Source organism: Myotis nattereri (assembly GCF_964212035.1).
Source record: "Myotis nattereri genome assembly, chromosome: 10".
In the NCBI taxonomy this organism is placed as follows: domain Eukaryota; kingdom Metazoa; phylum Chordata; class Mammalia; order Chiroptera; family Vespertilionidae; genus Myotis; species Myotis nattereri.
In genome coordinates, this window is record NC_138085.1 from 72,208,661 (window position 1) to 72,224,166 (window position 15,506).

Consider the following 15,506-nt stretch of genomic DNA (forward strand, 5'->3'; position numbering starts at 1 on the left):
TGCTTGTTAATAATGTATATCAGTAAGAGTTGTGAATGGACTTTGTTCGAGAGACTCCCTGAAAGCATCCTAGGAATCCCTGAATGGTCTGATCTTTTTTTTTTATCCTCACCTGAGGATATTTTTTCATTGATTTTGAGAGATAGTGGAAGGGAGGGGAAAGAGATAGAGAAACATTGATGTGCAAGAGACACATCGATTGGTTGCTTCCCATATGCTCCCCGACCAGGGCCAGGGGTCAAGCTTGCAGCCGAGGTACTGGAATTGAACCCAGGACTCTTCAGTCCACAGGCTGGAGCTCTATCCACTGAGCCAAACTGGCTAGGGCGAGTGGTCTGTTCTAAGTGTGACCGTTTCTTATATTGTTTACAAGATTCAGACAAAACAAAATATTCATCCTCTGTCCTGGCCAGCCTAGCTTTACTCAGAGGTTCCCCCGATTTTGTGTGTGCCTTCACCACTGTTTGCCCCTCAGGGCTCTTACATCATAGGCACTCTCATGTGCAGGTAACTCCTTGGAGTCAATCTGATCATTAAGGTCATTTTGCTCATCAGCCTTCTCTCAGGGGTGTCCTGCAACTGGGGTGCATCCTTAAAGTGACCAGTGCTGTATTCCAGAGGGTTTTGTGAGTAATAGAAGCCAGTTGCTCCATAGTTCTGATCTGCTATGGGACAACTCCAAGAGTGCCAGAGAGGAAACACATTTTTTGAGTTAACTATAGAGTTAAACAAAACCTCAACAATTTTTGAAGAAACCCAGCATCTTAGCAAACTCTATTGTGTTGGCCATTTGAATTCCTCAGGACATACTCTAGATTGATGTAACATTCTTAAAACCCAACCTATAATTGTAAGGCCAGACTTTTGCAGAGTGCCCCCTGCCCTGTATATGATTATGTGGAATGTCTCTTCTTAATCCTGTCTCTTTTGCTCTCTAGTGGATCTGATTGGTGGCTACAACATTGGCACTATCAGCCATGAGAGCCGTGTGGATTGGCTGGAACTTAACGAGACTGGGCACAAGCTTCTCTTCAGGGACCGGAAACTTCGTGTGAGGAGGGTTACTAAGGCCTTAGCCATTGACTGGTCCATAGAGCATGTGGTATAGCTGCTTCCAGGGTGTGGGGAGAGGATAGGATATCATTTCTTGGTGCTATGCCATTACCATAGCACAAGGCCCAGAAGAGTCAACATTCTTTGTATCTGATATCACAGCCCATACTCTATTGCCCTTAAGGAGATTGTGTCACGATGGCACCAAAATCAATAGAGGAATTTGAGAGTTGGTTTCTCTCTTACCACTCACAAGTGTGTCCTTGTGAAACTCCCTTCGCCCTGCATTCCTCTTCCTTGGGCCTCACTGACCTTTACCCACACCTGCTGTTCTAGTGCTCGTCAGCTACACAAGTCCAACAGCATTGTAGCTGGCCTGACGACAGTCTCCTCCTGGCCCCTTATTAATTCTGATTTCAATATGGTATCACCAGAGTTCAACCTCAGGGGCAAAGAGACTATCTGATGATTTTTTATTTTATTCTCATTGTTATGCGAAAGCCCCATCACAAATTCCAGACCATTTAATTTGTCTGGTGGCCTGCCTTGTGTGTGTGTGTGTGTGTGTGTGTGTGTGTGTGTGTGTATTGATTTCAGAGAGGAAGAGAGAGAGAGAGAGAGACAGAGAGACACCCTGGGCATGTGCACTAACCGTGACCTCCTGGTTCATAGGTCGACGCTCCACCACTGAGCCATGCCGTCTCGGCTGGTGGCCTTAGTTTTGTAATCCAGGCTGGTAACTCTGGCCCAATTATTCTAAGAATAAAAGCTGGGCCTTCACCTAACTTAAATTTGTAGGGTGTAGATCTTTGCTCTATATAGGTCATCTCTTATTTGGCCAGTCAGAATATGCCAACTCAAACTTCAAGGGTTGCCAGTCAGTACGCTTTGAAATTCAGCATGTACCTGACTGGTGGGTCAGCTCAGCACATTTCACCATTAGGGAAATGGTCAAGATCCCAAATCACCACCTAGCCCCATGTAATTGTGCTCTCCGCCCCTTCCTTCTCAGTTGCATCTATACGATATTGAAAGCTGCTCGAAGACAATGATCCTCAACTTCTGCTCCTACGTGCAGTGGGTCCCAGGAAGTGATGTGCTGGTAGCTCAGAACCGAAACAGCTTGTGTGTGTGGTACAACATTGAGGCACCTGAGAGGGTCACCATGACCTCTGTGAAGGTATGTCGACACCAGGGCACCGCAGGCATAATGTCAGGCTGATTGATTAGAGCACCGAAGAGGCTCCGAAGGTTACTTGGTTTTCTCTGCCCACCACCCAGATCTCTCTGTTGGAGTTGATCATAAAAAAAGCTTAGACTCTTTCCTCACAGTGGACCAGGCCCTAGAACCATTCTTGTTCAGATTCTTTTTTTTTTTTTTAATATATTTTATTGATTTTTTACAGAGAGGAAGAGAGAGAGAGAGTTAGAAACATCGATGAGAGAGAAACATCGATCAGCCACCTCCTGCACATCTCCTACTGGGGATGTGCCCGCAACCCAGGCACATGCCCCTGACCGGAATCGAACCTAGGACCTTTCAGTCCGCAGGCCGACGCTCTATCCACTGAGCCAAACCGGTTTCGGCTTGTTCAGATTCTTGACATTATATTAGACCCTGGGAGTATGGTCTCCACTACAGTGGCCCTGGGAATCCACCCAGTCCTACCGAGCCGTTCCCTCAGGCTGGAAAATCCCCCTGGAAGGGCAGTTCTTATGTCACGTCCTTGTGGGCTGATTCTCTGTTATAAGCCATAGACTTCCAGTTCCTTTGTTCTCAGACAAAGATCAGACCTTCTCTTCTGTCCTGCCACAGATCCATGTTTCCTCCCAAGGTGCTTTGTGTTTGCTTCTGCAGGAATCAGGCATATCAGTGCCCTGGCCCACGTTGGCTCCCATTACTGAAGAGAGGATCCTGGGGCCTAATGAGGGATTCTCAGATTTGGCCTCCCTGTTGTCCTAGAGGACCCATCCTGATGCTGTGTTTGCCTTCAGAGCAAATGCACTCTTCACACTTGCTCACCTTTCATATTTTCCTGCTCAGGTTTTAGCTTGCTGACCTTTTCTCTTTTTTCTTTTCTTTTCTTTTCTTTTCTTTTCTTTTCTTTTCTTTTCTTTTCTATTTTATTCCCTCCCCTCCCCTCCCCTCCCCTCCCCTCCCCTCCCCTCTCCTCTCCGTCTCCGTCTCTGACTCAAGGGGAAAGGATGGAAGAGGGGGTAGGAAGCACTCCTAGTGATTTCTTCAGTTGAACTCAGCAATGCATTAAAAAGTATGCCAGGTTTGGGCCAGTGTAGATCAGTGGTTGGAGCATCAGCCTGTGTACCAGAGGGTCATGGGTTCCATTCCCTGTCAAGGGCAAGTACCTGGGTTGCAGGTCCAATCCCCACCCCAAGTTGGGGTGTGTGTGGGAGGCAACCAATTGATGTGTCTCTATCACATCTATGTTTCTCCCCACCCCCTCCCTTCTGCTCTCTAAAAATCAGTGGAAAAATATCCTCACTCCTCAGGTGAGGATTTAAAAAAAAAAATAATAAAAACTATGCCAGGGGCCGAAACCGGTTTGGCTCAGTGGATAGAGCGTCGGCCTGCGGACTGAAGGGTCCCGGGTTTGATTCCGGTCAAGGGCATGTGCCTGGGTTGCGGGCATATCCCCAGTGGGGGATGTGCAGGAGGCGGCTGATCGATGTTTCTCTCTCATCCATGTTTCTAACTCTCTATCTCCCTTCCTCTCTGTAAAAAATCAATAAAATATATTTTAAAAAAAATAAAAAACTATGCCAGGGTCAAGTTGTCTTTTAGGGGCAAATCCCTAAGAATACCTAGTCATGGTCCTGCTGGAAGCAGAAGTGGATGTCACATTTTGTCACCTTACCTGCCGGCATTAGTGCCATCATAGCTACGAGTGTACTTTAACCCGAGGATAATAGCACAGATGAGGAAATTTTATCTTCTTGAGAGAAACTAGCTGTTAGGAAAACAAGGGTCATTGTGACTCCCTCGCTGTGTGAGCGTGAGGGTGGGTCTGTTCTGCAGTTGACTCGGTGGAAACACTAACTTGGAACGGGGTGTGGCGGGGGATGGACTTTTTTACAGGGCGATGTTGTAGGGCTGGAGCGGGAAGGGGGGAAGACCGAGGTGATGGTGACCGAAGGGGTGACTACAGTTGCCTACACACTGGATGAGAACCTCATTGAGTTTGGGACAGCCATTGATGACGGCAACTACAACCGGTGAGGAGCTGGGCTGGTAACCAGAACCCGGGCCGGGTTGTAAAACTGGCCGAATCTCAGCAGGCTATGCCTGGCCCCCCCCGCCCCCCCTGCCCCGCCCCGCCCCGCCCCGCCCCATCGCCCGTGTGCCTCCGTGCCTTCCTGACCCTGGACTCATGCCTGTGCTTCGGCTCCTCCCCTCCCCAGGGCAGCGGCCTTCTTGGAGACGCTGAAGATGACCCCGGAAACAGAGGCCATGTGGAAAACCTTGAGCAAACTGGCGCTGGAGGCGAGGCAGCTGCACATTGCTGAGTGGTGAGGGGGACTGTGGGGCTGAGGTGACGGCAGCAGAGGGGCTGGCCACGTGGGTGTGGGACGGGAGGGCTGCTCCTCCCCCGGGCCCACTTCCCACGCCAGCAGATGCCATTGAGCCCTTCCGTGGCAGTCACCCAGACCTCCCCATGCTGGACTGCAGGCGTGTGTCTCTTCCTGTGTGTGCTTCCCGTCCTTGTAACTGGGTGCCGCTTCAAAGTTTTCAACGATTCCTGCATTGGTGTGTCTGTTCCGAGTATGGTGTAGGAGTGGAGTTCATAGGGCCAACTTGGGACTCCAGATTCTTAGAGTTCAAACCGTGGCTCCATTTATCAGTTTGTGTAAACCTTTCCAAGCCTTGGTATCTCAGTTCCCTCTATGTAAACAGGGGTAATAAATAATAAAATTAACCTTGAAGGATAGTAAAGAAGAAGGGTAGTGATAGTGAAGAAGAACAGGTGAGAGCATCTGTGCAAAGAGCACAGATTGTAGGTGCCCAGTCAGTGTCAACTGCGGCTCTTTGGGCTAGGAGTCATCCTTGATCCACTTTCCCCGTACTCCCCACAGCTAGACTGTCAGCACGTCCGAGGGACTCTGATCCAGGGTCTTCAAAACAGATCCGAGTCTCTTATTTGCCCGCCCTGCTGCCTCCACCCTAGAACTGGCCACCACTGTCTCCTACCTGCAGTGTTGCAGAAGCCTCTTAAGTAGCCTCCCTGAGACTGTCCTATACCCTTAGGTCCATTCAGCCCCATAGCAGCTGAAGTAATTTTTTTAAAACATAAATTAGATGATCATTTACTTGCTTAGCATATTACTATTGTACTTAGTAAAAAACCCAAACTCTTTGCTATGTCCTAGGGCCCTACAATAACTGGCTGCTGCTTCCTTCCCATACCAGGTACCTACTTGCCCATTTGCCTCCAGCCGCACTGACACCCTTTGGGCCCTTTGAGCTTGCCAAGCTCACTCCTGCCGCAGGGCCTTTACGCTAGCTGCTCCTTCTGCCTGGAATAATTTTTCCCCATCTTACGTGATTGCATCTTTCTTATATTCAGGTCTCAGTTCAAATGTCAGCACCTCAGACAGGCCTTCTCCGACTGCCACCTTAGATAGTTCCCTCAGTCACTGAGTCACTAGCACACATTTTATTTTATTTTTCATTCTCTCAAATTATCTTTTTTTTTTTAAACTAATTATTTGTTTCCACCAGAAAGTAAGTTCCCTAAGAGCAATGCCCTCATCTGCCTTATTCCCTTTGTGTCTTCAGTCCTGGCAAGACCGTGCCTGGCAGATAATAGATGCTTAGTATATACTTGCTGAGCCAGTGAATTAATGATGATCCTATAATAATGTTACTATTCCTGTTATTGCTTCCATACCGTAGGTGCTTTTCTGCCTTGGGCCATGTAGCAAAAGCTCGATTCCTGCATGAGACCAACAAGATTGCAGATCAAGTGTCTCAGGAATATGCAAGTATTGTCCTCCGATTCATTCAGTGTCTCCAGCTGAGATTTCCTAGTCCTCAGCTCCAGGAATCCTAGCTTTCCAGCTTTAACTAATTTCCTCTACCAGCCCACCCCACCTGCACCCTTAAGTTGGACCATTTGGGGATTTCTTGCCAAACCTTAAGCCTCTAAGCTCCTGAAGTTTTTCAGCTTTCCGAGTCTTGTAGCTTCCACGCCTCTCAGGCCTTTCTGTCTCAGCCTGCACAGACAGAATGGCTCCTGCAGCACTGACAGACTAACCGGAACCTCCCTTTTCCCCGCAGGGTGGAGAAGGAACAGACTTTTATCGGGTCCGAGCACGTCTAGCCATGCTGGAGAAGAACTACAAACTGGCTGAAATGATCTTCTTGGAACAGGCAATGGTGGAAGAGGGACCGGATGGATAAGGGGATCAGAGGGGGGAAAACCCAGGCAGACTCGGGGGAGGGAAGAGCACTGGTTAGCTGGGCTTCCAAAGGTTTGGGGAGAATTAGAGAAATGTTTATACCATTAGTTTCACTCCATTTCCCTCTCTGTGTTAGTCCTTACAGTTACTCTCTTTCATAAAACGCCTATCTTCGCCTGCTCTCCAGAGCCTGTCTTTATAAATCTCGTGCATGGAGGAAAATCTGGATTTTATGGGGCTGAAGCTTATACCATTTGAGGAGCCTTGTTTAAAAAAAACTGCCTTGGGGTCCTGGCAGGTGGTTCAGTTGATTGGAGTGTCATGCCATACACCAAAAGGTTGCGGGTTTGATCCCCTGTCAGGGCACGTACAGAAGGCAACCAATAGATGTTTCTCTCTCTCTCTCTCTCTCTCTCTCTCTCTCTCTCTCTCTCTCTCTCGTCAATAAACATATACTCAGGTGAGGATAAATAAAAAAAGGAAAAAAAACTGCCTTGGAAGGAGCCTGTCAAATAAGGTTCCCTGAAGCTTAATCTTCTTTTGTTTCGCAATAAATCCATCTCTGCTTGTGTATAAGTCAAGGCCACATGGGCTGGCATCTTAGCCGGGCTGAGGAGAACTTGCTGATTTCTGATGCTCATATTTTCCTGGTTCCCTCTTTCCTCTGCCCGGGTTCCCCTAGAACGCTGTTGAGGAGGCCATGAACATGTACCAGGAGCTGCACCGTTGGGACGAATGTATCGCTGTGGCTGAGGCCAAGGTAAACTCAAGGTTCTGTCTTCTCCACAGTGGTTCAGAACTCGGTTCCACCAATATCAGAAACCTCCTCTTGTCAAGGAGGCTGTCGGAACTGGAACAGGGCTGGGGCTGGGGCTGGGGCTGGGAGCTGACATGGTGAGGTGTTAGGACATTGGTGTCCAGGGGGATTTCCATTGTTACCATGGGATTGGAGAAGCATAGGAAGCAGGAAGGTGGGAAGGAGGGATGTGACTCCCAGTTCTCCTCCATTGTATGTCCAGGGACACCCTGCCCTAGAGAAGCTGCGCCGGGGTTACTACCAGTGGCTGATGGACACCCAGCAAGAGGAGCGAGCAGGCGAACTGAAGGAGAGCCAAGGGGATGGGCTAGCAGCCATCAGCCTCTACCTCAAAGCCGGGCTCCCCGCCAGAGCTGCTCGGCTGGCGCTGACCCGAGAGGAACTGCTAGCCAACACCGAGCTGGTAGAACACATCACCGCAGCCCTTATCAAGGGGGAACTGTATGAAAGGGTATGGCTGACTTCCTGTTCCCGCCCTCAATCTCCAGGGCTCATTGCCCCTTTCCTACCCAGAGGAGTCTTAGAGAGCATAGCCCCCCCTGACTGGTGGCCGATTCTCTTCTCTTGGGGGCTGACACTTGGTTCTTTGTGTAGCAGGGGTATCTTGTAGTAATACAGTATGTTAACAGGCAGGTGATCTTTTTGAGAAGATTCGAAACCCACAGCGGGCCCTGGAGTGCTACTGTAAAGGCAACGCCTTCATGAAAGGTACTAGCCATCCACAACCCATCCTTCACTGTCGCAGATTCTTGCCCAAACAGTCCCCGGTCCTATTTTGGTGCATCTGTTCAGGTTGACTGGCTTCGCTTCTCCTCTGTTCCTCCACTTCTCACTGATTTTCTGCACTTCATTTCCCTGTCTTCCTTTTCCCGAGTCCCATCCCTGGAAGTCTCAACTGTGTACCTCTCCATCTCTGGCAGCGGTGGAGCTGGCTCGATTAGCATTCCCAGTGCAAGTGATGAAACTAGAGGAAGCATGGGGGGACCACTTGGTGCAGCAGAAGCAGCTTGACGCCGCCATTAATCACTATATTGAAGCCAGGTATGATGGTCTGGGGGTGCAAAGGAGATGGGACGTGAGGTGAGAGGTGCTGGGGCAAGTAAGGACGCCAAGGCCTAGAAGAAAAGATCTCGAAATGTAGAGCAGAGTCCGCCCGAGGTGTCCTTTACCTGCACCCATCTTCCTCTTTCCTCTGACACATTTATGCCTTTCCCACTGTGCCAGGTGCTCCATTAAAGCAATTGAGGCTGCCCTGGGTGCCCGCCAGTGGAAGAAGGCAATTTATATATTAGATCTGCAGGACCGGAACACTGCATCCAAATACTATCCTCGCGTGGCCCAGCACTATGCGTCTCTGCAGGAGTATGAGGTGAGGAAGAGCCCTTTCTGCAGCCTGAGGCAGTGCAGTACCTGACGACAAGGAGAGAACCCAGAACGGGAGGTGGGGGCCACCTCACCAGGTCCTTCTTTCTGGAGCCCAGCATCGCCACCTGAATGGAAACAGTTTACTGACCCTATTTCATTCCAACATGACACAGACCCTCCTGTGCCAGCATGAGTGATTCTTTGTGAATCATTCCAACTTAGTTAAAATTTAACAGAAAGGCAAGGCCCTTTAAACTCCCATTGTTTTGGGCTGGTCTTCTCTTCCGAGCAGTAGAAAGTGTGAGACACTCATAGCCTTTTCTCCTCTGCTGTGGCATGATAACGGTACCCCAGGCTCTATTCCAGCCTGGCTGAGGTTTGTTCTTTCCTCCTACTGACAGTTTTAACCCGTCGCTCTGACCTTTTGCATCTGTCTCTCTCAACCACAGATTGCTGAGGAGCTCTACATTAAGGGGGACCGGACAAAAGATGCAATAGACATGTACACCCAGGCTGGCGCCTGGGAGCAGGCGCACAAGGTAGAGAAGTGGGTGGAGTTCATGACGAGAGAATTCTTCTTTTGTGGTGGTGGTGCCACCCTCCTTAGTGTCTGATCTCCCATTCCCATGGGCTCCCAGAGAGCTGAGAACGTACCAAAATGTGGTCCAAGTGACTTCGATCCCTAGCCACAGGGAAAGCAAGGATGAAGAGACCCGTGTTCCCAAACCTGTAATTCTGAAGATCAGATGGGCTTGGGAGCTGGGGGATCTGGAATACCACTCCTGACACCCTATGACATTGGCAGCTGTGTTCTCACTTCTGCCCCCAGAAGCCGGTGGGTACGGTAGGAGCATGGTAATGGGAACATAAGCCCCCAGCACAGGGCACCTCTGACCCTCATGCCTTAGCAAAATATAGTTCTTACTTGGCTTCTTACGGCCTTGGAATTCCCTGAGCTGACTAGGAGAGTGGCAGTAACCACACTCCTGTGGGTGATGAGAAAGTGCAGAGTCCTGAGAAAACAAGTTCCCTCGAGCCCCCCTTCACTGACTGCTCTGCCTAGCCCTCTGCTTCTCCTGGGAACTGGCACCTGAGGCTGCTCTGCCTTTGTGTGTACAGCTGGCGATGAAGTGCATGAGACCAGAAGACGTGTCGGTGCTGTACATCACCCAGGCACAGGAGATGGAGAAGCAGGGCAAGTACCGCGAGGCTGAAAGGTGAGCCGAGGCCCCACAGGTGTGGAAGGAGATGAGGTGTCAGGGCTGGAGGGAGGGCTGGGGTCTGAGGGTGTGTGCCGTCTGTTCAGAAGGCAGTGACAAGACCTCTTAGGAATGGCTCCAGCAACAGGAATGTGGGTCTAGGAGGCCCACGTGTATCTCCCATCCCCAGGCTGTATGTGACAGTGGAAGAGCCTGATCTTGCCATTACCATGTTCAAAAAGCACAAGTTGTATGACGATATGATCCGCCTGGTAGGGAAGCACCACCCGGATCTCCTCGGTGACACACACCTGCATCTGGGCAAGGTGAGCCCTTCTTCTGTCCCTGCTCACCCCTTCCTCAAACAAGCCCCATCTGCCCTTCTCCATCCTGACCCACCTTTCCCCAGGAGCTGGAGGCTGAAGGCCGACTACAGGAGGCCGAGTATCACTACCTCGAGGCCCAGGAATGGAAGGCAACAGTGAACATGTACCGGTCCAACGGGCTTTGGGAAGAGGCCTACCGGGTAAGGGATCCAGGCCACACCATCTCTCTTATAGCCACACCTACATACCCAACTTCTCGTGCCATGTTCAGGGTTTGTGGACTACCTGAAATCCATCCTTGGACCGTAAGCAGGTTAAGAGCCCCTGAAACGTAGCCTTCTTCCTGTTGTTCTAGCGCAGGTACCTGATCCTCGTCAGAGCTGAGGTCAGGTCAGAGATGAGGAGGGCGCAGCCACGTAGCCCTGCTCTGGAGGATGGCGAGGGGCTTTGCTTTACAGGTGGCCAAGACTCACGGAGGAGCCAACGCCCACAAACAGGTGGCTTATCTCTGGGCAAAGAGCCTGGGAGGAGAGGCTGCAGTGAGGCTGCTTAATAAGCTGGGGCTTCTGGAAGCTGCTGTTGACCATGCTGCCGACAACTGGTGAGCACCAAGCCTTCCCTCCACTGGCCCTTTCCGGACAGAGCCTCGGCAAAGCATAGAGAAAGAGAAGGATGTAGAACTCGAGCATTCCTAAAAGCTGAGGCAGAGTGAAGACATGGTGGAAGGACTTGACAGAGAGGAAGGATGAGTTAGTAACTCTTCGCCTATCGCCTGGGTCTCAGAACAGTGCTTAATCTTGGGCTGTTCTAAGGACAAAAGTGGAGCGAGAACAGCTAAAATGCGCTGAGCCAGTACTTACGACTGAGTAACAGAAGTGTGAGTCCGTTAAATGCAGAATGAGCTTTTCGTAAGTGATATCACGAGCACCTGTAGTAACCCTGCATCGAGCCAGAGTGCGGCGGGCAGGTAGTCTCGCTTGTCTGTGAGACTGTTCTTCTGCGATGGAGGTGTGGCCCAGGAGGAGGAGGCAGGAGCACCAGGAGCCCTTCCTACCCTGTCGGTGTAGTGCTGAGGCCCACACCTCCTTTCCCTCCCTCCTGCTCGTCCCACTCTTCACAGCCCAGGCTTTTCCAAATGTGTCCTAATCCCCGGGGACAGTGAGGTGCCGTCACAGGGCTGCCTGCCTTTCTCTACATCTCTCCATGCTTCTCTGTCACTTCATACCAGTTTCTTTCCCAACCTTTCCCTTCCCCTCAATTCTTGCCCCTTCTCTCCCTTTTCTCTTGCCCTCCCTTTCCCTTTTCCTCTTATAAAAGGAAGTACTGAGTAGGCAAGCCTTACCTGCACCTTCCCTTTCAGCTCCTTTGAATTTGCTTTTGAACTCTCTCGGCTGGCCCTCAAGCACAAGACCCCCGAGATTCATCTCAAATATGCTATGTACCTGGAGGACGAGGTATGGCTGTGACCCTTCTCCATTGCTTTTGACCCTGACCACAGAGCCCTCCTTCCCACCCCCCAGCCCACTGCTGCCAGATGTTCACCCCTCCGGTCTCAGAGCTGCCTGTGGTGCCAATCTCCTCATGTGTGGCTGCCTTTCTCTCCCTCTAGGGTAAATTTGAAGAGGCTGAAGCTGAATTCATTAGGGCTGGTAAACCCAAGGAAGCAGTCCTCATGTGAGTTACCCCAGAAATTCCTAAGTCCTGTCCTCCCAAGCCCAGCCCCAGGATCTTTGTCATCTTCACCTTCATCCAAACCTAGTACCAGTAAATCTTATACCCACTCAGTGGCATGGCTGTTTGCCTCCCACGGTTGAGGCCTCAATCCTATACTTAGCCTCTCCTATATTCTCATCTGGAGCAGGTTTGTCCATAACCAGGACTGGGAGGCTGCTCAGCGTGTGGCCGAAGCCCACGATCCTGACAGTGTCGCCGATGTGCTGGTGGGGCAGGCCCGGGGGGCCTTGGAGGAGAAGGACTTTCAGAAAGCAGAAGGACTGCTGCTTCGGGCCCAGAGGCCAGGCCTGGCCCTCAATTACTATAAGGTGGGACAACCGCCGAATTAAGGGCCATGAGGGGAGGGGAAGAGCATATGTGAGCCTACGGAGCTTCACACTGACCTCTAGTACTGAGTAAGATCAGGTTAGTACTGGGGAGGGGACGGCGAGAAAGAGGAAGGAGAAGACAGGTCCAAAGACAGGAGTCAGTGGTCCATTCCACATGTAGCAGTGGGAGGCTGTCACGCCTGCCTCTGCCCTCCTGATACCTGGAAATCTGAGCAGGAGGCTGGATTGTGGAGTGATGCCCTGCGGATCTGCAAGGACTACATGCCCGGCCAACTGGAGGCTCTGCAGGAGGAGTATGAGCGGGAAGCTACCAAGAAGGGGGCCAGGTATGAAGCCGGGGGGCCAGGAAATGCGGGCAGGGCTGGGGGTGGGGTGGGTATACAGTGGCACGGGAGAGGCTGCCCTCCTGTTCCTGGTCACGAGCACTGTCCTCTCCACAGGGGCATGGAGGGGCTAGTGGAACAAGCTCGACAGTGGGAGCAGGCTGGGGAGCACAGCCTCGCGGTCGACTGTTACCTCAAAGTGCGGGACACGGGAAGCAGCGGCCTGGTGGAGAAGTGCTGGATGAAGGTAAGGCTGCCTACCCCCCAGGCCTCCGTTCACGCCCAGCACTCCTCAGACCGTCTTTTCCCTCCTACCGCCACCTTTTTGTTTTCAATCAGGTAGCAGGTGTCTACTGAGTGCCTGCCAGATGTTAGATCCAGAACTTGCACAGGCTATCAAGGGAATAAAAGACAGAACCCTGACAGTCAGAAATCGAGGGAAGTTAGACTAACATGTGGCTCAATTAATCAGTATTGTATCTGGGTGAAGTGATCACCTTAGTGACCACTCAAGTGTGTGATCAAAGTGAAGTTCAGGGAGGCTTTGTGAGAAGGAGCGAGGCCTGGGGCCAGAGCTGGAAGGGCAAAGGCCAGACCCTGGAGCTGGAGCCCAACGGAGCTGTGAAGAAAGCAGGAGCTTCTCTGCCCGGCAGCTCCAAACAGTCTTCGCGGATTAAGCCAAGCCAACATGCTTCATCAGTTCTAAGACATAAATCATCACATTTTAGTATCTTTGAAATTGGGATACACGTACAGTTTACGTGATGTGCCTTAGGTTCGAGGATGTGTGGTACTAGGAGTTATGAAGGAGCGAGACTGATCAGCCCCCAAATAAAATGTTGGTGGATGATGCCCTTGTAGAGTTTCCCTCAGCTTCTGAGGCCTTGCAATTGAATAGCCCCTAGAAGTTGGAGGGGAAGGAAGGAGAAGGACTGATGACTGATTATGAGCATTTAGCGGATTTTAATCAGCAAGTATTTATTAAACATCTGCTGTGTTACTCCAGGGCACTGTTTACTAGGGTCTGTGCATGACTATACCTTCTTCAGATCGGTCACAAGATGGCTTCCTGGATGGGGGCACTTTAAACCTTGACGGGTTTGGCAGGTAAAGAAAGAGAGACAAGAATAGGTGGGGGAGCCCAGCCAGCATGGCTCAATGGTTGAGTGTCAACCTGTGAACCAGGTCACAGTTCGATTCCGTCAGGGCAGCACAGGCCTGGGTTTTGGGCTCAGTGTAGGATGTGTAGAAGGCAGCCGATGATTCTCTCTCATTATTGATGTTTCTCTCTCTCCCTTTCCCTTCCTCTCTGAAACCAATAAAAATATATTAAAGCCCTAGCTTGTTTGGCTCAGTGGATAGAGCATCAGCCTGCAGACTGAAGGGTCCTAGGTTCAATTCTGGTCAAGGGCACATGCCCAAGTTGTGGGCTTAATCCCTGGTAGGGGGTGTGCAGGAGGCAGCCAATCAATGAATCTCTCTCATCGATGTTTCTGTCTCTTTCTCCCTCTCCCTTCCAAATAATATAAATATAAATATAAAATAAATATATATATATATATATATATATATATATATATATATATATTTAAAAGCATAAGTGGGGGAAAGGCCAGGAGGATTAGCATAGTCTATAGCTAAATTACAGCGTGTGGAAATTAGAATCTGGTGAGGCTGTCAGCATCACAGTGGAAACAGAGTAAGCTCACAGAATACTTGGTTTGTAGACTTACTGAGTTTTAGGGTTGGAGATGTCTCTAATGTTGTTTAGACCAGCACTGTCCAACAGAAATAAAATAAAGTCACAAAGGTAAGTTACACATGTAATTTAAAATTTTCTTGTAGCCACATTCAAATAAATTTTTTAAAAAAACAACGGTGAAAATAATTATAACATTTTATCTAACCCAATATATCTAAACTATTATTTCAACATGTAATCAATATAAAAACTTATTAAGATGTTGTACATTCCTTTTTCCATACTAAGTCCTTGAAATCCAACGTGCATGTAAGCTTACAGCACATCTCAGTTGGGCCCGGCCACATGTGACGAGTGGCTGCTGTTTTGGACAGTACAAGTCTAGACAAACCATCACTTTTATGATGAGGAAACAGGCTCAAAAAAACCCAACACAAGTATTTACAAAATGTCCTGGGCGCCTATTTTAGGATTTCCTATACCATGTTACCGAGATGCTATTTGTGACAAAGAACTTGAGCAACCAGTTTGTCAAAGGCGGCAGGACCAAATGCAGTGACCTTAGACAGGAAGAGCCTGAAAAGAGGACAAGTAGAGAGGTGCTGAGGTCGCATAAAGGCTCTGATGGACCATGAAGGCAGGCTTTTCCCAGGAGGGTGGAAGGTGAGGGAAGGTTTAAGAGAAAGTTGGCAACTGGAGGTAAAAAAAAAAAAAAAAAAAAAAAAAAAAAATCAGGCTGAAGACCCCTAGCGGTCTTTGTCTCTCCTACTACCTATTTCCATCTTCTGTTCCACCACTCAGGCAGCCGAACTCTCCATCAAGTTTCTGCCTCCCCAGCGCAGTCTGGAAGTAGTTCGGGCCATAGGACCCCAGCTGATTGGAATTGGGAAGCACAGTGCAGTAAGTAGGGTGCTGGGACTGAAAAGACAGATGTCACAGAGATGGCTAGAATGGTGACATCTACACCCAGGAAGGTGCATGAGGTGGGTGGGCCTCTTGGCGCTGGTGGCAGGCAGTTCTGGGGAAACAGAGGGAAGAGTTCACAGGGGGGAAACGGAGGTGAGGAGGAGAAAGACGGTCTCCATCTCTGTTTCCCACCATGGAGGCTGCAGAGCTCTATCTGAACCTGGACCTAGTCAAGGAAGCCATCGATGCGTTCATGGAGGGTGAGGAGTGGAACAAGGCCAAGCGTGTGGCCAAGGAGTTAGATCCCCGGTGAGTTCACATCCCCCTTCTCTCTGAG

General features: G+C 50.1%; 1 protein-coding gene across 1 annotated transcript in view; it reads left to right on the forward strand.

The window, feature by feature from the left end:
• The window catches only part of IFT172 (intraflagellar transport 172), a 31,852-nt gene that overhangs the window by 12,028 nt on the left and 4,318 nt on the right, over window positions 1-15,506 (forward strand). The window contains exons 15-37 of the mRNA XM_081100921.1: window positions 939-1,051; window positions 2,066-2,233; window positions 4,148-4,284; window positions 4,471-4,578; window positions 5,963-6,047; window positions 6,347-6,439; window positions 7,151-7,228; window positions 7,488-7,736; window positions 7,915-7,993; window positions 8,206-8,326; window positions 8,510-8,654; window positions 9,100-9,189; window positions 9,770-9,867; window positions 10,040-10,175; window positions 10,259-10,375; window positions 10,634-10,776; window positions 11,536-11,629; window positions 11,785-11,849; window positions 12,037-12,217; window positions 12,455-12,564; window positions 12,679-12,808; window positions 15,065-15,163; window positions 15,369-15,478. Coding sequence (XP_080957047.1) covers window positions 939-1,051; window positions 2,066-2,233; window positions 4,148-4,284; window positions 4,471-4,578; window positions 5,963-6,047; window positions 6,347-6,439; window positions 7,151-7,228; window positions 7,488-7,736; window positions 7,915-7,993; window positions 8,206-8,326; window positions 8,510-8,654; window positions 9,100-9,189; window positions 9,770-9,867; window positions 10,040-10,175; window positions 10,259-10,375; window positions 10,634-10,776; window positions 11,536-11,629; window positions 11,785-11,849; window positions 12,037-12,217; window positions 12,455-12,564; window positions 12,679-12,808; window positions 15,065-15,163; window positions 15,369-15,478 — 2,749 coding nt within the window. The remainder of the gene's footprint in view (window positions 1-938; window positions 1,052-2,065; window positions 2,234-4,147; window positions 4,285-4,470; window positions 4,579-5,962; window positions 6,048-6,346; window positions 6,440-7,150; window positions 7,229-7,487; window positions 7,737-7,914; window positions 7,994-8,205; window positions 8,327-8,509; window positions 8,655-9,099; window positions 9,190-9,769; window positions 9,868-10,039; window positions 10,176-10,258; window positions 10,376-10,633; window positions 10,777-11,535; window positions 11,630-11,784; window positions 11,850-12,036; window positions 12,218-12,454; window positions 12,565-12,678; window positions 12,809-15,064; window positions 15,164-15,368; window positions 15,479-15,506) is intronic.